The 22,187-nt window shown below is 36.6% G+C and overlaps 1 protein-coding gene across 9 annotated transcripts in view; it reads left to right on the top strand.

The window, feature by feature from the left end:
- Nucleotides 1–22,187, top strand: part of PIGN (phosphatidylinositol glycan anchor biosynthesis class N) — a 102,593-nt gene that overhangs the window by 58,324 nt on the left and 22,082 nt on the right. For all 9 annotated transcript variants that reach the window (XM_040478639.1, XM_040478640.1, XM_040478645.1 and 6 more), the window contains 9 exons: nt 1,452–1,551; nt 1,656–1,748; nt 2,663–2,754; nt 5,707–5,815; nt 8,380–8,488; nt 11,284–11,386; nt 17,328–17,430; nt 19,103–19,189; nt 21,935–21,990. In XM_040478639.1, the coding sequence (XP_040334573.1) occupies nt 1,452–1,551; nt 1,656–1,748; nt 2,663–2,754; nt 5,707–5,815; nt 8,380–8,488; nt 11,284–11,386; nt 17,328–17,430; nt 19,103–19,189; nt 21,935–21,990 (852 nt within the window). The remainder of the gene's footprint in view (nt 1–1,451; nt 1,552–1,655; nt 1,749–2,662; nt 2,755–5,706; nt 5,816–8,379; nt 8,489–11,283; nt 11,387–17,327; nt 17,431–19,102; nt 19,190–21,934; nt 21,991–22,187) is intronic.

Raw genomic sequence — 22,187 nt, forward strand, 5'->3', positions numbered from 1 at the left:
ATGAAGGTGACTTATCTATTTAAACTTTAAGAGGAAATGTGGTTTTGAATGTATGTTGTGTTCTATCTTTATCTTTTTGAAAATACATAGAAAATAAAACATAAAAATTCACCTTTCTTCTAAAATCTTGTTCTAAAATCTTCTAAATGATTTTACAAAGTCATCTCTTATTTTTCTGTGCTTATTCAGCTGTTGAGAACAAAAGAGGCATTCTCCTCTTGACTGGTGTTAACATTTCTTTTCTACATGGCACCTTAGTAGTTTTGATAATATTATGTTGCCATTGTTTTCAAGCAGAAAAAGATCATAAACCAAATGATACTGAGCTTTTATAATTACCTACTTAATCACTACAAATGCTAAAACAATTTTTTTTCTAGTGATGAAATGCAGAAAGTACTCAAGTATGTAATACATGTTTAATGGTTATGGGTTCACATTTAATTACAATGAGTGTACAATTAGTGACATTTTAAATTGGGTTTGGAAAAGGTTATTTAGCTCAGTGAAAAAGTGCAATTAAAATTTTCTCTACTGGAGCACTTGGGTGGCCGAGTCAGTTAAGCCTCTGACTTCAGCTCAGGTCATGATCTCACAGTTCCTGGGTTTGAACCCCGTGTTGGGCTCTGTGCTGACAGCTTAGGGCCTGGAGGCTGCCTCAGATTCTGTGTCTCCCTCTCTCTCTCCCCTTCCCCCAGTCATGCTCTGTCTCTCTCTCTCTCTCTCTCAAAAATAGATAAACATTAAAAATTTTTTTTCTTGGGGCTCCCAGGTGGCTCAGTCAGTTAAATGTCAGACTTCAGCTCAGGTCATGATCTCATGGTTCATGGGTTTGGGCTCCACACTGGGCTCTGTGCTGACAGCCCAGAGCCTGGATCCTGCTTCAGATTCTGTGTCTCCCTCTCTCTCTGCCCCTCCCCCACTTGGACTCTGTCTCTCTCAAAAATAAATAAACATTAAAAAAATAAAAAATAAATCTTTTTCGCTACCTAGATTAGGAAAACATGTTTATTTTATTAAGACAGTTGAGATTTCAATATAAAATTAACTTTGGTGGATTTAAATCTTTTCCCAGTTTTAATCCATTTTGAGTTCATCGTATTTTATTTCTGATAATGTATCCGTAATTGCATGTACTCACGTTTAAGCTAAAATCAAAGATTTATCATTAATGTTTATGTTTTAAAAACAGATTTTTGTGATCATTATCAAATTTATTCAGAAATTATACTTTTTCTGAAATACTTCTAGGTTTCAAAAAAAGAGATTTAGTTAAGTGAAGCCGTTGAAAGAAATCTGTTAGAGATTATATTAGTTTTTGAATAGCCTATGAATTGAAAATTCCCTGATTTCTAGGTTTACGCAGTTTTTATTTTTTATCATATATGACCTCAATTTTTTGCTCAATATATAGTATAAATAATATTTTTATAAATGATCTTGTTAAACAGGTTTCAAGTTATTCAAGACTTTGTCACATTACTGTTGACCGTTCCTCCAAGTTATTTTGTTGGATACCTGTTAGTCTTTATCCTGGGAATTGAAATATTAGTGAGTAATTTACCACGTTACAGCATTTTCAGATCTCTTTCATACATATGTAACTCCTTTTAAATGACCTCATTTTTCATTTCTTCTTTGGAATGCATTACTAGGTTCTCAGTTTTTTCTACCGCTACATGCTTACAGCTGGACTTCTAGCATTTGCAGGTTGGCCATTTATCACCCAGCTATGGACTCGAGCAAAGGTATAAGTACTTGTTTTGACATTAGACGGATTAGTAGCTACTTTGTTTTGATATGTGTTTAACTCAGGGAATTGTTCATTTTTAAAGAAAAGAGTAGAATGTGTCCTTACATAAAGAGCCTGGTCCTTTTGACAGGAGGACTGCGGTTGCCTCTAATGTTTCAGTGATTCACATAGACTTTCACATCAAAGTGAATTGGTGATGTGGTGATTGAAACACTCTAGATGCAGAACTGGTACCAAATATCTAAATGATGGTATTGTCCAGAGCAATGCAATGGCTTCAGAGGCAGTGCTCTGAACTCAAGTCAAAGGAGTCACCTTTCGCCTAGCCCTGAGAATAGGCTCATGTTTCCATTTTGATATTTTTTCAGGGAGGTAGCAGGAGGATAGAAATAATCTTCTTTCCACCCTATGAGAGAACTTCTAGGATTCTCCATCGAATGGCGTTATTAATAGTTTTTTGTCTTGATCTAATTACAGACGTACTTTGACTTCTTTCCCCCCTGAGCTCAATCCCTTGATTATGGTTGCAGGCCAGCTTTCTTATAGATATTATCAGTGTATGGTATAACATAAATTGATGGAAGTACTTGCTAGGAAATATGACCCAGGTTTCAATCCTGGCTGTTTCATTTACTAGTCATAGACCTGGTACATGTACTTTCACATCTCTGATCTCAGTTTCCTCATCTGAAATATTGTGAGTAATATACCCTACCTCTTGAGGTTATTGTGAGACTTTATTTAATGCAGTACCTACTGTTAACAGATCTCTCACCAGTAGTAACTGTATTATTTTTTAAACAGCTATAAGGCCTCACATCTAATCTTCACAGGAGTGCAGTCTATGAAACACTAAAGACTATTTTCTTTACCATATTTGTCTAAAGATAACTTTTTTATTTATTTTAGAGCATCTCACTGAGTTGGATTTTCTTCTCTTTGCTCCTGGCAGTGTTCCCACTGATGCCCGTTGTAGGACGAAAGCCAGATATCTTTCTAGTGTATGAACAATATTTTCTTTTCTTTTCAATATAATTGTTTTTCTCAAGCACTATGAAATATGAGCCTAATCTTGGTCATGAGTTTCAAAACAAACTAGTGAATAAACCAAAAGTTAAAATACTAATATCAGACCATTGGTGATAATTTTGGCTCAGACTCTGAGAAGCATTAAAGCTCCCTGGAGATACTTCTGGGCCTTCAAAAAAGTGAAATTGGGCCAAACAGTGATAATTTAAAATTCCAAAAAAAAGTAGTCTAGAGGCTTTTGTATATTAAGGAATCAGTAAAAGGTTTCATATGAAAAATGTTCGGTTGCCAAAAACGTAAAGATCGAAAAGCCACTGATAGACTAACCTCTGTCTTTGCCTTTGAGCATGTCTAAGCTTTAAATGTCTTAGAAAAATGAAAGTCTCTCCTAATCTGCATGTAATGATCTCTAGGGGAGGGAGCTCTGTACTTTGATGGCTTTACCATGTTTAGTCACTTCAACTGGCTGTGTGTGTGTGTGTGTGTGTGTGCGCGCGCACGCGCTCGCACATACGCATGTCTGTGCTCGGCAGGCTAAATGATCTTTGCTTCATGTAAGAGTCCTTCTCATTTTCTAATCATATAATCATCTCTGTTACTTTTTTTTAATGTTTATTTTTGAGAGAGAGAGAAAGAGAGAGCAGGGGAGGGGCAGAGAGAGATGGAGACACAAATCCAAAGCAGGCTTCAGGCTCTGAGCTGCCAGCACAGAGCCTGACACAGAGCTGGAACTCACGAACTGCAAGATCATGATCTGAGCTGAAGTCAGATGCTCAACCGACTGAGCCACCCAGGCGCCCATCTGTTACTTTCTTTTGAACTCTGTATAAACAATTCTTTTTAGCGTCTTAACATAATCTTTAATAGATGAAGTGTATCTTTTTTTGACTGAAGGAAGATTAACTAAACAATTGATATTTTTTAAAAGTAGGTGTTAATTTTTGAGTATGTGTTATTTGTCAATTAACACATTTTTATCTCATTTCTGTGAAATACCAGTATGGAATAAGTGGAATTATTCCATAAAGTTTATTTATTATCAGAGCCCAAAATAAATTGTATTGAACTCTAAGACCATACTTCTAAGCCATACTTTATTAATAAGTGTTACGAAGTAAAAATATGTTGCATCTGTCATAAACTATAATAGCCTGTGAGAAGATGAGTTCCAATATTTTCATTTATTTTTTGCTTCATATTTCTTGTGAGCTCTCCTCTTGTCTTTACAAAGTCCCTTTCTCTGCTTTGGTCAGTCTCTGCCTTTCTGTCCTGCTCAAGCAGTGTTGACACAGTTGAGCAGTTTTTATATGCTAAAATAAGAGATTATAGAAATGGTCTCCATAGAAATTTGCTACTTGCATATTTTACTAAAGTTGAATTCAGGAGGCAAACTTGTTAAAACATGAGAAATCTAATTTGTATTTTTAAAAATTATGTTTTCTCCCTCTATGCATCTTAATTTAAATTCTTCAGTGATTTAACTTTGTGTTGGTGTTCTGGTAGCTATTTTTGCAACTTCTTTATTTTGACTCCTGGTTCATGGAGAAATTTCTACTCTTCATTTGATCTCTCACCTCACCTCCCTTCTTTAGAAACTTGCAAAGATAGATATGTGAAACATTTAAGGATAAAATTAAAAGAAAAAGCAAAAAAATCACATGGCTATAATATTCCTCTTAAGTTCTCTAAAATAAAATCATAGGGGCACCTGGGTGGCTTAGTCGGTTAAGCGTCTGACTTCGGCTTGGGTCATGATCTCACAGTTCGTGGGTTCGAGTCCCACGTCAGACTCTGTGCTGGCAGCTCGGAGCCTGGAGCCTCTTCGGATTCTTTGTCTCCCTCTCTGTCTGCCCCTCCTCCACTCACACCCTGTCTCTGTCTCTCTCTCTCAAAAATAAACATTAAAAAATTTTTTTAAATAAGTAAAATAAAATAAAATCATATTTGCCAATGAATTAAAATACCAAATTATTTTTTAGAAAAAGAAAAAGCAAAGTATCTTGACCATAGATGGCTGTTTTCATAAGTTTTAATGGTAATCCATGCTGAATGTATAACTACTTTGTCCCCTTACAATTCTCAACGACTTCGAACAAAAACAAACAAGCATTTTCCTAGGAATTCCTGCTTTGCATTTATTTTTAGCCCTGCTTTTTGCTCTTTCTTACTTCTTTTTAACCAACTCCTTTTCTCTGTTGTCATGTTGCCTGCCTCCAGATTCTGCACTCAATCTAATTTCAGTTGTCCTATGTTACTCAGATTTTTGGGAGGTGAGAAATAGAACTCGACATCAGTACACCATTTCCTTGATACCAGTTTCCTGCAGCTTCAGGAACTGTACTATACCTAGTGCTCTTGAAGAACTATAATTTGTGGTCTCCGTACTGTACAAATGCCTCACTTGCATTGCTGCCTTTGTGACCTCTTCCCTACCCTTCCTTTACCCAGGAGCCGCTGGCTAAAGGTTAATAATAGAAGGAACCATTTTTTCCTCCCGGCAACACTAAGGATTAGAAATGTTGATCCTTTTTGGTATGAGTAAGTGCTCATAGTATAGTCAGAAAGTTTATATTGTAGATAGTGATGATACGTTTAACTATTTTTTATATTGTTTTCTGTAAACTTGTCCAAGTCAGCCTAAGAATTGTGGTGGCTGGTATGCATAAACATCAAAAAAAAAAAAAATCGAAGTCAAGAAATAAGGTAAAGATACCTAAAAAATTGTGAGAAGTTAAAAATAACCCCATCCCTCGTGTATCTTCATCCTCAGATTTTCATTCCTGTTATACCTGTTTCATCTTGATAAAACCAAATGACTGATACGGAGGGTCTACATTAGAGTAAAATGTCTAATATTTTTATATGATATGTGTTCAGTAAATATATCAAGAAAATTTGAAATTGTGAATTGTGTTTTAAAACAGAATGGGCGCAGGCTTGCTGGTTCTTCTGCTATCCCTGTGTGTTTTAACATCTCTCATAAAAAGAAAAGACAGTTTTATAAATGAAGAGCTATTGTTACATCTATTTCAGGTCAGTTACACATTTCAACACCATGTCATGCTAATGACATACCAAAATATATCTTATGGTTGTATTTAATGATGATGTTCTTAAGATGCCATCATGTCTACATTACTCAATATCTGCCAGTTGGGAAGAAAATTTTCTGTGTAAGATATCATATGGAAATACATTCTCTAAAAGGTATGAAATAGCAAAAAGTTCAGCAGGAGACAGCCCAGAGATGCCAAGAGAACAGAGATTAGGGAGACCTGAGAAGCATCCGTATTGACCAAAAAAGTTGAACTCGAAATGGCCTCCTCTGGACTGAGATTCTGTGTTGCTCTCATTTGAGTCAGGACAAAGGTAATCTTTGAAGTGAGAGCAACCTCTGAGTATGTTTACATGAAGAATAGTCTGTTTAAGACTTCAGATGACGTGCCAGGAGAAAGTTGACTTCACCTTGGTTGTTGGCTTTGCTGTGACAAAAAGAACTTTGAACTTGATGTTTCAAAATCGAGTCAATTCCCAGTTAGTTATACTGTATACTAGATGTGTGATTTTCAGTCTGTTTAGCTTCAGTCTGTTTTCAATCTGTAGAGATACTCTCTAATATAGGGTTGTGAGAATTGGAGAATATATAATGTCATATTCTGTAAAATGATAGCTGTTTTCTACATAAGCATGGAAACCACTTGTTTGTTCTTTTAACACTAAAAAAAAAAAAAAAAAAAAAAAATTAAAAACCACATCCAAACCACTGACAAAAGAAAACTTACAGGAGTTTTCTCAAAAAATTTCCTCAGAACAAAGCTTAGGATAATAGAAAATAAAGCCAAGAATACTCCAAAATAAAAATATACAACACTTAAAAGATGTTAATTTATTCTTGGAGAACAACAGAAAACATAAAAAGAGAAGAAGTATTTTGTCAAATGTCCTGTCGAGACATTGGAACACGTATTTCATTTTAAATGGTATTGGGGCACCTGGGTGGCTCAGTTGGTTAGGCGACCGACTTCGTCTCAGGTCATGATTTCACAGTTTGTGAGTTCGAGCCCCGTGTCGGGCTCTGTGCTGACAGCTCAGAACCTGGAGCCTGCGTCAGATTCTGTGTCTCCCCCTCTCTCTACCCCTCCCCTGTTCATGCTCTGTGTCTCTCGGTCTCTCAATAATAAATAAATGTTAAAAAAAATTTTTTTTAAAAATGGTATACTCACTGGCTTTACACTAAAGCCCATAGGTAACTTTGATAGAATTCACATATAATTATGAATAACTTTGACAGAAGTGAATGTTTCTGGATCCCACTCTATAGGAGCAAATATGTTAAAATTCTTACGGGCTTTTTATAAGTAGCCCTGAATATAAGGTAAATCTGTTATGAAATTTCTTTTTTATGTTAACTTTATTAATTTGCATTAATTGCTCTATTGTGTAGCATATTTTTGGTGGTTCCAAGACAGATATCTTTTAACATTTTAACATCTCTGACAGAATTCATCTTATAATTGAAAGGATACTAGGATTGTGTCATAACTTACTCAACAGCATTTTTTCTAAATTCACTGAAAATATAAGAGAAATTAATGTATCTCAAGGATTGGTGAGGAGGTTGCTAATCTGATCTCTAAGAGTTTATTTACAGCCGTAGCTTATGTCATTTCTTAAAATGGCAGTTAATCCTCTAGTTCAGAGATTAGCGAACAATTTTCTAAAGAGCCATAACTAAGTATTTTAAGCTTGTGGGTTGTATGGAGTCTGTTGTAAATTCTCCACCCTGCTACTGTAGTGCAAAGGGAGCTGTGGACGACACATAAATGAACGGGAGTGACCATGTTCCCACCAAACAGTATTTCTGAAAACAGCCTCCAAGCGAGAGTTTCCCAGTTCTCCACTAGTTTGTATATATTCCCTGAAGAGTACTGTACCTCCTTGTGTTCCCAGTACCAGGTGAACATTCAGGCCACAAATATGTGTTGAATCAATGGATATGACTGGGCAAGGGCCAGAGGTGGAAGACACTTAACCATGTCACACCATTTGTGTTTCCATGATTTAGGAAATCTTCAGAGTTAATAATGAATATTTCCTTTTTTTTTTTTAAGTTTTTTTAATGTTTTTATTTATTTTTGAGACAGAGAGAGACAGAGCATGAGCAGCGGAGGGACAGAGAGAGAGGGAGACACAGAATCTGAAGCGGGCTCCAGGCTCTGAGCTGTCAGCACAGAGCCCGACGCGGGGCTCGAACTCACGGAGTGTGAGATCATGACCTGAGCTGAAGTCGGCCGCTTAACCAACTGAGCCACCCAGGCGCCCCAATAATGAATATTTCTAAATAGATACAGTGTGATCACGTATACCAAACTGTTGTTGAAAGTGTAAAATGCCTCATTTCATGCTTGTAAAGGAGGGCGTCTGCATAGTACAAAGTTCTAACTTGTAACCTTGCTGCAAGAGGGTGAGCTGGTCCAATGTCAATAGCTTTGGGGCTAGATTCCAGTTGTTGAAGCACTTTCCTAAGTATTCTTTTTGTATATAAATTAGTCTCTCACCACCTTCTCTTTTCTTTGTGTGTTTGTATTTGTTTTCAGATGCTGAGCGTAGTGCTTTCTATGTGTGTTATGTATAGCACCCACAGCAGTCTACGCAAGAAACAAGGACTGCCTCTTCTTAATCAGATCATTAGCTGGCTAATATTGGGTAAGAGGTCAAATTAAATGAGTTAACGTTACATCAAGTCATACCTTAAAGTTATCCATTTACATCTATATTCTTGTTATGGAAAGAAATAATTTTGTTGAATGAAAATAATAATAACCAATGATTATTTTTATCTCATGGTAGAACTTGACAAAGAAAATTAGAACGTTTGTCTCCATTGATGTGTTAATAAGAATTACTTGATAGAATATGATTGGCCTGATACTAAGGCTATGCATTTATTCACATCTGATAAAAGTCTAAGTGATTCCAGAAGAGAAGAGATTCTTATCCTGAAATTTCATGTCAGTTCATAAATTCTCCATTCTTACACAGGGACTAAGAAACAGTTCAATTTTATCTGTATTTCCCTTGCTGAAAATAACATTGATTAGTCACTTCCCAACACATTACACATTTTATAAAGCCAGTTAAAATTTTCAAAACACATTCCTCTGTAGTACCTTTGTTTAAGGATCCCGAAATGTGCATGTGGAGAAAACAAGTGTAATTTAAGGATGTAGGTGTTTTCTTCCAGCTAGAGGACCAGGACAAGCTTGAAGTCCAGGTTTTTCATTTAAAAAAAAAAAAAAAAGACACTTTGTGATACTTGTGAATAATGTGGCATGCAGTGTAACCTTTTTTTTTTTTTTAATGATTTTTGTTGTTCCATCTTTGGATGGAACTTACTGTAAAATTGATGAAGGGCAGGCCTTCAGTTATCTTGATTTAATGAAGTTACTATTTATGTTCATTCTGCCTAAACAATATTAATGACTGCTCCTTCATTAGAAAAAAAAAAATGTGTTCAGTTTGTACTATGTTCTGGCACTATTTTTTTCCCTGAGAATAATAAAGGTGGACCAAATCCCTGCCCTCCTGGAGCTTATATTCTGCAAGGAAGGAGTGGTAATATTCTAGTGTGGTGACTTATAAGTAATGATCTCTGTCATAGGACATGTTAGTTTTTAAATCCCCAGAAAAAATAGGGGCGCCTGGGTGGCTCAGTCGGTTAAGCGTCCGACTTCAGCTCGGGTCACGATCTCGCCGTCCGTGAGTTCGAGCCCCGCGTCAGGCTCTGGGCTGATGGCTCAGAGCCTGGAGCCTGCTTCCGATTCTGTGTCTCCCTCTCTCTGCCCCTCCCCCATTCATGCTCTGTCTCTCTCTGTCCCCAAAATAAATAAACATTAAAAAAAAAAAATTAAAAAAAAATAGATCCCCAGAAAAAAACAAAAACTCTGAGTGAGAACTGTAACATTAAAGGGAAGTCTTTGTGTCATAGTGTACAACTTCACAAATACACAGTTAGCACACACCAGCGGAAACCATATATGGCAAGTTGGGGGTCCGATAGACGTAGTAGCAACCCAGCTTTTCCTCATTCCTTTACAGCGCAGCCTGGCTCACTTCCTCGGTTTTCTTACCCACCGAAGGGTAAACCACAGGGCAGAAGAGAAGCAAAGAAAACGCAATTTGTGCGCATGGCATTATATCTCATTTTGAAATCTCTAAAACTTCTAAAAAGGTTTAAAAAATAGTGCACTTACCAGAATTACAGAAAGCCATCCTCCACGTCAAATGCTTATCCCTCATCTGTGTTTATGAATGTGTGTATGTGTACAATTTTTTGAAGACCGTATTCAGTACTTTTATCTATTCTACCATCCTTATAGTAAGTTTTCAGTTGACCCAGCAACATTCATGGCATTTTTTTCTTTCTTTGTCTTTTATGACATTGACATTTTGAAGACTATAACCAACCACAAGCCCTACCCTACAATGGCCTGTTACTCAGTTTGAATTTGTCTGATGTTTCTTTGTAATTAAATTGGAGTTATGCATTGTCGGCCAGCATACTGCATAAGCGATGCTGTGCCCTTCTTAGGTCACATTTATAGGCTCATGGTCTCTATCTGTCCCTCATTGTTGATGTTAATTTCCATCACCCTATCAAGGTGTTGCCCAGTTTTTTCACTGTATATTTACTGTTTCTCCCTCTCCCTGCAACTAATAAGCTGTCTGTGGGGACACACTCTAAGGCCATCAAATATGCTCATCAAAATTTTCCCTAGATGTAGCATCCATTCATAAGTCTTTCCTGATCCAGTTTTTGTCCCGATGGCTATAAAATTGATGATTTTCTAGCTCCAGTACTCACACTGCATTTACCAGAGGTTCTCAGCATTCTCCTTTAAGAATCTCTCCTTCTTGGGGTACCTGGGTGGCTCAGTCGGTTGAGTATCCAACTTTGGCTCAGGTCATGACCTCGCGGTCAGTGAGCACGAGCCCCGAGTCAGGCTCTGTGGCTGGAGCCTGCTTTGGATTCTGTCTCCCTCTCTCTCTTCCTCTCCCCCCTCACGCTCTGTTTTCTCTGTCCGAGAAGTTTCAGGGGTGCCTGGGTGGCTCAGTTGTTTAAGCGTCTGACTCTTGGTTTTGACTCAGGTCATGACCTCACAGTTTGTTGAGTTCAAGTCCCACGTCTGGTTCCACACTGACAGCACAGAGCCTGCTTGGGATTCTCTCTCTGTCTCTCTCTCTCTTTCTCTCTGTCACTCACTCTCTCCCTCTCTGCCTCTTCCCCACTTGCTCCCTCTGTCTCTCTCTTGAAATAAATAAATAAACTTTAAAAAAATGTTCAAGTTTCAAATTTCTTACAAAAATGATTAGGACAAGTATAGCCCAATTGAGAGGTCACAGAAACAATAGCTGCTATAAATGATCCTAGGATCAGTGCGTCTGCACTCATGTCCATTGTGCTGGCTGTACTGACACTATCCTCCTTTGTTTTATTGCAGCCTTTTCCCTCGTCCTGCCACTGCTGAGTCCCACAAGTCTCTTCGAGCGGTTGTTTAGCATTCTTCTTTCCTTGATGTCAACCTACATACTGCTAAGCACAGGGTACGCACTGGTTTTAAAGCTTAATTTTTAGTAGCAAGTTTTAAATGATATGGACATTTCTCTGTGAATATTTTACCTCTGGAAATGAAGTATGTGTAAATCTTGAGAAAATTAGAAATATTTTCTGCTTCGTAAGAACTGTATATGACTTGATCTTAAACCTTTTGTTTTCTTGTTTTCATAGTATTGCCTGTTGTCGTTGTCTTTCTGTTTATTTCCTGGAGTTGCTAAAATGTCATTTTACTACAGTGTTAGAAAGTTCTGGTTGATTATGGAGAAACTTAAAGTCTCAAACAAGGACTTGGAAGAACTGTAGCTCTGTGACATTACTTATGTGCACTTCAAATGATGCCTTGATTTGTCTGTTCTTACTTGAATATATCTTTTCTTGTAATTTTTAGTCTTATGTATACCATACTCCAAATATTTCTTTCGATTCAGAAACTTTCAGGATATTTTCCCAGAAATTAAAGAGCCCATTTTTATTTAAGATTTAAATTTTCTTGTAAAACAAACACAAAAACTAGCAGCTTGAAGTGTTCTCTAGAAGTCCGTGAAACAGTGATAATCGTCCCGCCTGCTTTTGAAGAAAAGGATTCTTTACTTGCCTTTGAATTTTATTTCATCCTTACTTAAATGCTGATGAGGGTGCGAAATATGTGCATTATAACAACACTGGATACAACAGACAGCTCAAATCACCACTACTCACTTGGGCTAAATTTGGTCCAAATATAGGATCTTGATCTCAAGTAGACTAAACCTAGGGATTCCCTGTGCTATCAACAGGTTATTCCCAGTGTAGATGATTTTGTAAAGCTATTTTGGGTTCAAGATGTAGGTTTATTCTTTGGGAAACTTGGTTGTCCTAATTCAGAATTAGAGGGATGTTCTCAAAAATCTTTTCATAGTAGACCCTAACATTATTAGTGGCCTAGGCCCTGGGAGTTCTTGTAGTCCTCGGATAAGAGATGATCCAGAAGGGTGCAAAACCTTCCCTTACCAGAGCTCCTCACACCTCCTGCCTTCCTTTCTCCCTCCATACCCAGATCTGGAGCACAGCTGTGAAGATGTAATATAAGCAACATGGAAATTTTCACCAGTTACCTCATAAGATCTTAAGAGGGGCTTGCTTTGAGACTTAGAACTTTGAATTTTCAAACTAAGCTTGAAGTCTGTCAGCATGTTCTTACTCAAAAGTGATAAACATAAGGTGACCTTAAAACTGTTCATTCTTTTCCCCTTCATTGGTGAAATTTCAGGATAAATAATTTAGTTACAATAAGAATCCATCAAAGTTTCTATGAATTAGTTTTTAGTCTGGATAAGAAGACAAAAGGTAAAATCATTTCTATTCTAACCCAGCATTTTGGGGTGACACATGAGTTTCATTAAGAGATCATACCTAGAGGTTGCCTTAAGAAAGTATGTGTTTGAGGAGCATCTGGGTGGCTCCATCGGTTAAGCATCCGACTTAGGCTCCAGTCATGATCTCGCAGTTCGTGAGTTCGAGCCCCACGTCAGGCTCTGTAGTGACAGCTCGGAGCCTGGAGCCTGCTTCGGATTCTGTGTCTCCCTCTCTCTCTCTGCCCCTCCCTCACTCATGCTTTTTCTCTCTCTCAAAATATAAATAAACATTTATAATTCTCTCTCTCTCTCAAAAATAAATAAACATTAAAAAAATAATTAAAAAAAAAGAAAGTACGTGTTTGAGAGGGTCCAGAGATATGTGCCAGCTTCTACGTAGTCACTTAATAATCAGTAATCCCTCTTCTGTTTTGAAACTTCACATTCTAAAGCAATAAACAAACGTAAACGAATGTGTAGAAGATTTAAGAAATGCAAACAAATCTAAAAATAGATCTTGTTTGCTCTTTAGAAGGAAAGGAAGGAAAGAAGAAAGGACGATTAAAGTTGAATTTTTAGTAAAAAAATATTTCATGATGTTTTAAATCGTCAATTTCATAGTCACAAAGATACCAAAACATATTACTGTAATTTATTTTAAGAAAATCTAAAAAGAAAAAAATTCAGGTATAAAATCAGAACAGTAGTAATGAGTATGACCTTGTTAATGAATGTATTAAGAAATATATTATTCAACATCAGAAAGCATATTTACCTTTGCAGAAAAATGCAACAGGAATAGCCTAAAACAGCGCAGTCTAACAATTTCCATTAGTTCATTTTTCAATGTCAAATCAGTTTTGCAAAACTAATAGTCCACCTGTCATTGTTCCACATTAACTATTTTGGACAATCTGGAGGATTCTCTATGTAAAGTAGTGAATAGTCACAATTATAGGATATTTAAAAGAAATGCAGTTTTATTACTTCACAGAAATACAGTAATAGTAATCCTAAGTTCTAACAATGTATCCTTGATTTAATGAATAAAGAGGAGTCATTTTAATCAGCATTTGATTATTTTTATGCAAATGGAAGCTATTGTAATGCTTGAAAGTAGTTCTAAGTTTGTTAAACATTTCCCACTAAAATTTTATTTATATTATCCCTTTGCTTAGCTAACTATAAAACAAAGCTAAATGCCTTTTCTGCCCTGTTGAATTTGCAGAGACCAAAGTGGCAGATCCTAATTTTCTAAGGTTTTATTATGTACACTGTGAGCCTGTGATGACATTTTATTGGTATTTCAGTTTATTAATTCAGATATGCAGACTTTATACAAGATATTGATTGTCTAAAGAAATAAAGTCCCATAGGAAGATTGTCTTTATCAGATTTATTCATCTATATTTTACAAATGAAAATGATTATAGTTTATAGTTTCTGAAAGGAAATAAATCTGTAGCACTATTTGTAGAACTATGAGATTTATGTTTCCATATATTAGGAAAGAATGCTTTCCTATATAACTGCAAATATTTTAGGAAATCGTGGTCCTCTTTTATTTAGAGCATACACCTTCTTGATTCAATTCAACAACAGTTGTTTTTCCTTTCCTGCCTCCAGTGTCCTGACCACTAGACAGACAAATGGGCACAACAGTTAGCTTACCCCAGATGCATCATAGAGTCATAAGCTGCTGTAAAATAAGGACTTTATTTTACGGTGTTAGGCAGTTACAAAATGCAACAATTAAGGTATTGTGACTTAATTTGATTGAAAACTATAAGATATAAAGAAATGCCTAGAGACGGGTGCCTTGGGGGCTCAGTCAGTCAACTGTCCCACTCTTGATTTCGGCTTAGGTCATGATCTCACGGTTCATGGGATCATGTTTTGATAGCACAGAACCTCCTTGGTATTCTGTCTCTCTCTGTCTCTCTTCTTCTCTCCCTCCCTCCCTCTCTCTGCATCTCCCCACCTCCCTTCACGTTCTCTCTCTCTCTCTCTCTCTCTCTCAAAATAAACAAACATTTTAAAAAATAAAATAAATATATAAAGGAATGCCTAGTGAAAGAATTTGAGGAGGGGAGCTGAATTGGTGCCATCAAGGACTCATGTAGAAGTTGAACTAAATTGTAAAGAATAGCTGGGACGTAGGCATTCTAAATCAACATTTGTTTTTCAATTATTTGTTAAAATATCATTGTAAAAATAGTATTAATCACAGTTTGAAAAATAGGGATAAAGAGGAAAATCAATCTATTAACCCTACCCCTCCTCCTGATATTCTGGTATATTTCTTCCAGTCTTAACCTCTGTATTTGTCTTTTAACATGGTGTTGATTATAGTCCATGTACTATTTTATATCTTTTTTTTCCTACCTAACTTTATTTTAGAAGCATTTTCCCTGGTGGCTCATAGGCTTCCTAACTGTCATTTTAATAGACACTTAATATTCTATGATGTGAATGAACCTTGATTTATTTAGCTGTTCCTCCATTTTTGATCATTTATTTCCATTTTATATTATCCTAAATAATATTTTGATTTGCGTTTTTGTATACAAGCTTTCTACATAGTTTAGATTAGATCCCTTTTTCACTTCTCACACGTAGTATAGGTGGGCCATGAATTTTTTTTTGACTTTTGTCTTCAGAACAGTACCAGTTTATAATATCACCAGCAACCTATGACAGGTCCTATTTCATCATATCCTCCACAGTATTTGGTATTTTCATTTTTAAATAAGAACTTCAAATGTGATTTTAATAGGTCAAAAAAGGCACAGCTTTGTGTAATTTTCTGTACCTGTTTTACTAATGATATTTTCTCATGTATATATTCTCTATTCATATGCTTGGGCATTCTACATCATTTTAAATGTTTATTTTTATTATTTTTTTTCTTTCCAGAGAGAGACAGAGACAGAGTGTGAGTGGGGGAAGGGCAGAGAGAGGGAGACACAGAATCCAAGGCAGACTCCAGGCTCAGAGCTGTCAGCACAGAGCCAGATGTGGGGCTTGAACTTGTGAACCACCAGATCATGACCTGAGCTGAAGTCGATGCTTAACCGACTGAGCCACCCAGGAGCCCCCTTTTTATTTTTTTAATGTTTATTTTTATTTAGTTATTTATTTGTTTATTTATTTATTTATTTATTTATGAGCGAGCGAGCGAGCATGAGTGGGGGAAGGGCAGAGAGAGGGAGTTGGGCATTCTACATCTTATATACCAAGTGATTTGTGTATGCTATCTTAAATATCAATAGTTCCTTCTGCCTGGTCTTCAGTGTTTTATTTTTATGATCAGTAATAGAGTTTAAAGCATTTTGCTTCTTTTGCTTTCTCATGTTTAGGAAATAGCGCCAATTGGAATAGAGTTCACTAAGTGAAAAATTTGAGAGAAATAAAGGGGTTTTTTTTTGTTTTGTTTTGGTTAGTTTGATTTTGTTTTGAAACTTCCCCTTGGATAAGTAACTCACCCAGCAAATACTTACTGTTAGCTGGACCTGCAGTGGTGGCACAGGCAGAGGTCTTACAAACTAGCGGGAAAGACATGTCAATGAACATGGGATTCCAACGGTGTGAGAAGAACTGTAAGGGAATATTTGGGGGGCGGCCAGGGTGGCACACTTAGCTGAACGAGGATGAGAAAAGACTTCTGCCACTGTCTTATCTCCTGAGCCTTTCCCTTGTCCACCTGATAATGTCCACATTAGACCACCCCAGAGATGTACCGTACATTATGGAATCACTTCCTAGCTTGCTTCCTGTTTTTGTTTTTGTTTTTTCCCTTCTGTAAACAGTATTACAACAAACATCTTCATATGAGAATTGTAGTGCACATGTTGGATTATTTTCTCAGGGTACGTTCCTAAAAGTGACATCATTGGATTATGGTATATGACTATTTGGGGAATTATAGATACATAGTATTGAATGGTCTTCCAGAACATGTTTATTTCTATATAGAGTATACGAGAGTTAGTTTTCATTACACTCTTGTTGACATTATTATATTTTTTAATGGATAAATGTGATAAGCGAATATGGTATCTTCCTGTTCTTTTAGTTTCCATATCAATTATCAGTAAGGTCAGACATATTTCATGTATTTATTAGCTCTTTTTTTTTCCTTTCTGAGAGATTTATGCCTGTATTACACCCCCCCCCTTTTTTTAAATTTGGGATGTTTGCTTGTTCTTCTATGTATATTAATGATTTTAACTCAGGAATTGACTTTTTGCCTTTGTCTTAATGTTTTCTCTCCTTTTTTGTGTATTTGTTGTTTTACCTTACACTGATTTCTAAATATCCCTACTATTTTAAAATTGTAATGATCTCAAGATTTAATAAATTTTTAAAAAGATGATGCTGGAGTTGATATTTAAATTTTCCCTTCCCACTTTCTTCTTCTGGAAAGCCTAGAAAATTTAAATTTTGCGATATTCTGACTTAGAAATGTTATCAAGGATGTTTTAATTTTGAGAAAGACCTCTCAGCATAAATTTGCATATTTACTTGTTTAATTTTTTTTTCTTTTTTTTCCCCCCTCCCCTCCCACTTCTTCCCCCATGCCTTTACTGCTTAGGTACGAAGCTCTCTTTCCATTAGTATTGTCATGCTTAATGTTTGTCTGGATACAGGTGGAGCAAGAAACCCTGCAGCAACGTGGTATTTCCTGCAAACAGAAGGTAGCTGGGCAGAACCATTGTTGCATTTATTTGAGAATAAATATTTTCTGTTTTAGAAGGAAGTTGCAGTGTTAGTCCATCAAAAATTTTAATGACTGCCATTTAAGGCAGTCATAATGAATTTAGTAATAAAAATGAAACAATTCGTTTGTCAGAAAAATTTTCACTTATAACAGAAAAGCATGATTTCATTGTTTTATAGGCATTAAACAGGTTGGGCTTAGGGATTATTTGTGAATCACTGGTGTACAAAAACATCAATGTAGATGAAGGAGTAGAGGGGAAAGAATGTTCTTGATCTTATTTTCTTCTGTTTTCATATCTAATTTTTCTTTCCCTCAATTTATTTTAGTCACAAGAATATTCAACATTGTCACAAGTCAGTTCATGAATTTGATCAGAAGGTGCCATTTGTGTTTTCTGTGTTGTTTTTCTCTTTCTAGTGGTCCTATCCCAAATTGTTTATTCTGCTGCCTTAGTGATCGTGGCCTCAGTCCAAATCTTAAGCTGTTTATTCACCACAGTATACTTTGAATTGGCTAAAAGCCAGCTAAATTTTAAGGACACATTTATCATGCTGAGCTATACAGTGAAATTGATGTCTCTTGCCTTTATTTTAGAACTGAAGGTAATTTATAAGAAATTGGTGACAGAATATTTACACTTTTACTGAGGTCAGATAAAAAGAATATTGCAGAAAAGCACCTTCGTAGTTGATCCATTGATCCATCCATAACTGGTTCCAGTTGAGTTTACAGAAAGTAATTGATAATTTAGAATACTGAATTTCAATAATGAAGGAACTTTATTGAAGTATATTAAATAATTACTGTTTTTTAACTTTCAGCCCTGGAATATTAAAACAGTACATGAAAAGCAGTTTTGATCAGATTCAAATAAATGGTCAGACTGTCCTTAATAGTAAATATTAAATATTTTAATATTAAGTGGATATTAAATTTAAAAGTAACATTTTTTGTGTCATTTTTTAAGTTCTGTTCTTTATTGGAAGAGATTTTTTTATATAAAGGAGTATTAAAGTATAAAGTATTAAATTTCTAGTAAATTTACTAGAAAATTACATGGAAAGTGGAGGAAGGGGAAGATCTCCCTTTACACTCCCCCATGAGTTTTTATTTTTATAGAGAGAGGGGGATTAAGCAAGAGTGCATCCACATTGTTGGACTTGAGTGACTTTCTATTTTACCAAAAGTAGAAATCTTTTATATTTTATAGAGAGAAAATAATTTTTCTACAAATAGAATTAACAGAATAACGAAGAAACAGAGAAATATTTGATTTCATCATGCTTTTTCATATCATGCCATATTTGGGTTTTAGAAGGTCAGGACCCTGAAGAATCAGGACTTCAAAAAGGGAAGAATTACATAGGGATTGAAAGTAAACCATTTACATGGGATAAGGAAAAGCTCCCGTTTATTATACATTCAGCAGTACTACAGCTCCATTCAGCATATTGTTAGCAACGTAGTCTGCCTTTTGGCAGATTTTATTAAGGTGTAATTAAGCTATAGGAACAGCTTTATTTTGTTTGCTTTGGTCAGTACAGGATAACTTTCTAGCTCTTGTAACTTAGACTGGAAGGTTGCCTTTGAGGGTAGAAGTAAGCGAACCGTTCTTGTGTGTTCGTATATTTCCAATTGTCTCCCAGGTCACCAGTGTCCGGTTCACCTGCAGTACTGATATAACCCAGTTCCGACAGCTCTATCTGGATGACGTCCGGAGGGCCTTTTTCCTTGTATCCTTTGTTTGGGCTTTGGCTTTAAGGCGCTGCCACCTCCCATTTAGTGGGGTCAGAAGGTGTTTTCCCCTTTTCACTTAATAGTGGTATCACCTGGGAGGGGTTAGCCCCATCAACCGTAATTTTCTTCGTATGGTTCGTGTTTTTAAAAAATGGTGAAACTGTAGAAAAGCACACAGAATGATACTAAAAACAAATGTATATGTGTGTATTCCCTCCATCCAAGATATCAACAAGTAGTATTTTGTCACATATGTCACACATTTAAAAAAAAAAAACTAAAACATTACAGCTAAAGCTTAAGTTTTTATTTTTGTTTTTTTTTAATTCCCAACTCCACTCTAATTTCCCTCGTCCGGAAGAATCCACTATTATGAGTTTGGTTTGTATCTTTTTATGTGTGTATTTTGTACTATACTCATGTTATGTAATATCTTCCTTCCAAAGTTTTCGGATCACATCTGAGGCAACATTGTGTGAAAGTTATTAGTGGTAGAAGTCTAAAGGACAATATGGGGGAATAAAATCTCACTTTGGGAAGGCTGGCTGATCAGCTTCAATAAATTCGCAGGGAGGTATTTCCTTTGAACTTACCGTGGTGTTCTCCCTCTCTCTGCCTCTTGCTTCTGCCCTCCGTTTTGCTCTGTCTTTGCAGGCTCCTTCCACTCACCCTATACGAATAAACACTCCTTCCCCTGGACACTTCGTCTCCCTAAAGTATAATTTTATCTTGTCTTTTCTGTTTACTCCCAAGCTTCTTGGAAGAAAAATCCATAGTTGCTGCTACCATTTCCTCCCCATTTAGGTACTATAGCCTTAAGCCTAGAACGCTCAGAGCGGTGCCTGGCACGTAGCAGCTGTGTGGAGATCTGTCGGATGTCCCTGCTGAGACTGTATCCTCACTGGGTCTGCAGGCGCTCCCTGACCGCACAGTCTGGTCTTGAGTTTTATTTGACCACTCTGTAACATTCAACTCTGTTCACTTCTCTTTTTCTTTTTCCTTGACTTTCAGGACACGATCCAGGTTTTCTTCGTAGCTTTTACATCAGCTCTATTCTCCTGCACTAAAACTTACTCTTCCTTTGTCTGATTTTGAGTGATGTTCTTCTCCAAGCTCTACGCTTAACTTTCTCCTCTTCCTGTGCCTGGATAATGTCACCCTCTCCTATAGCTTTGACTGACGCCTCCAACGCAGACAACTCTGAGGTTTACTTCTCTGGCCTTGACCTCTCCTGACCTCATGAGCCATATGTCCAGTATTCTGCGGGGCATCATCAAATATATGTCTGAAACTAACAACGGCCCACCCTTCTCCAAAGTCTCTCTCTGGCGGGCCTCATCTCACTGAATGGCATCACCATACTCCCAACCACCCGGGCCATCAAACTTGTTGTCATATTTAACTATTCCTTGTCCAGTTCTGAAGTCCCACTGTCTGCCCTCATTCTCCATTGCCACTCCCAGTGCATCAGCTCGGACCTTCCTTGCCCCTAACATGAGCTACTGAAATAACTTCCCAATTGTATTTCCTGCCTATATTTATTTGTCTCCCTGATTTGAATATCTCACTGTCACTGGTGTTTCTTATTTGTATCACTCACCTAAAATGTTTGTGGGCTTGTCATTGTCTCCACAGTAAAGTTGAAGGCTTTTTATTAATATGCCACTAATCTATTAGTTAATTAGTATGCCACTAATCTTACTTTCTCTTTCACTGTATCCTTCAATAAACTCTAAGCTTCTGTCATACCTGTTAATATTTCTTGACTATGTCTTTTATTTCCCCACTGTTTACCTTAAAACGCTTCTCATGTACTTCTATATATTGTCATAATCTTAGTTACCATGTGAGCACTTTGAGACTATTTTATTCGTATTTATATGCTTAGTGCCTAGCTCTGCTTCTCATTCTAGACAATAAATATTGGTTGGTCAGTTGATTGGCTGAGTGAATAGATCCATGAATACATTTGAATCTCAAGTCACCAACTCGAATGCCACTTTTTCACTGAAAGTTGTCATAATTCATATATCCTCTTCAGTGTTTCTTTACCACTTTTGTGTATGTGTCTGTAATAATATAGTAGCTAACATTTATGGAGTCCTTTCAGTGGACCAGGCAGTATATAAGTATTTTTCTAGCAGTTAGTTCTTAGATACCAATAGGATTAATACTTTTTATTACTGCATTAAAACAGATGTTACGTTTAAGAAGTGTCAAAAAGATGTCTAGCATTTTCTCATGTCTCATTCTCTGTTGAGTTATTATAGAACATGGTATCTTATTTCCTTCTGAGCCTTCCAAAGAACCTGGCACGTTTCACATGTGGTGGGCACACGGTGAGAGTATATGAACTAAAACAGGATTTCACCTAAAGATGCCTGTCACATGCACTGGGTCCATGTTCTCCTTTTGAAAAAACCATCAGTGGCCAACTACAGATACAACACTCCAACTTGCTTCTGTTAGAGAATTGGAAAATGCCCTCCCAAAGGTGCTAGTGACAAGTGAGGATAACCTCACATGCCTCGTGTTTTTAGCACATTGCCTCTTAAGCCTGGTTCCTTCAAAATTCATTTGCGAGGACATGTAATGGAACATTCACTTATGACAATTTATGACCAAGTGTACAGGTTAAAGATCAAGTTACCTTCCTGGTAGAATAAGCATATCTTTTCTAAATGAAGGAGAAATTTGTATGAATTCCGACTTGTTTTGGCCATTTCCTTAACTCTGTTTAGGTTTTCTTCTTAGTGACAGCATTTTTTGGAACTGGGAACATAGCTTCTGTTAACAGGTAATTAAAAAAAATTTTTTTTTTGATGTTTATTTATTTTTGAAAGAGAGACAGAGTATGAGCGGGGGAGGGGCAGAGAGAGAGGGAGAGACAGAATCCGAAGCAGGCTCCTGGCCCTGAGCTATCAGCACAGAGCCCAATGCGGGGCTCAAACTCACGCACCGTGAGATCATGACCTGAGCCGAGGTCAGACACTT

The sequence above is a fragment of the Herpailurus yagouaroundi genome, unplaced genomic scaffold (assembly GCF_014898765.1).
Source record: "Herpailurus yagouaroundi ecotype Mexico unplaced genomic scaffold, PumYag 142, whole genome shotgun sequence".
Lineage (NCBI taxonomy): Eukaryota > Metazoa > Chordata > Mammalia > Carnivora > Felidae > Herpailurus > Herpailurus yagouaroundi.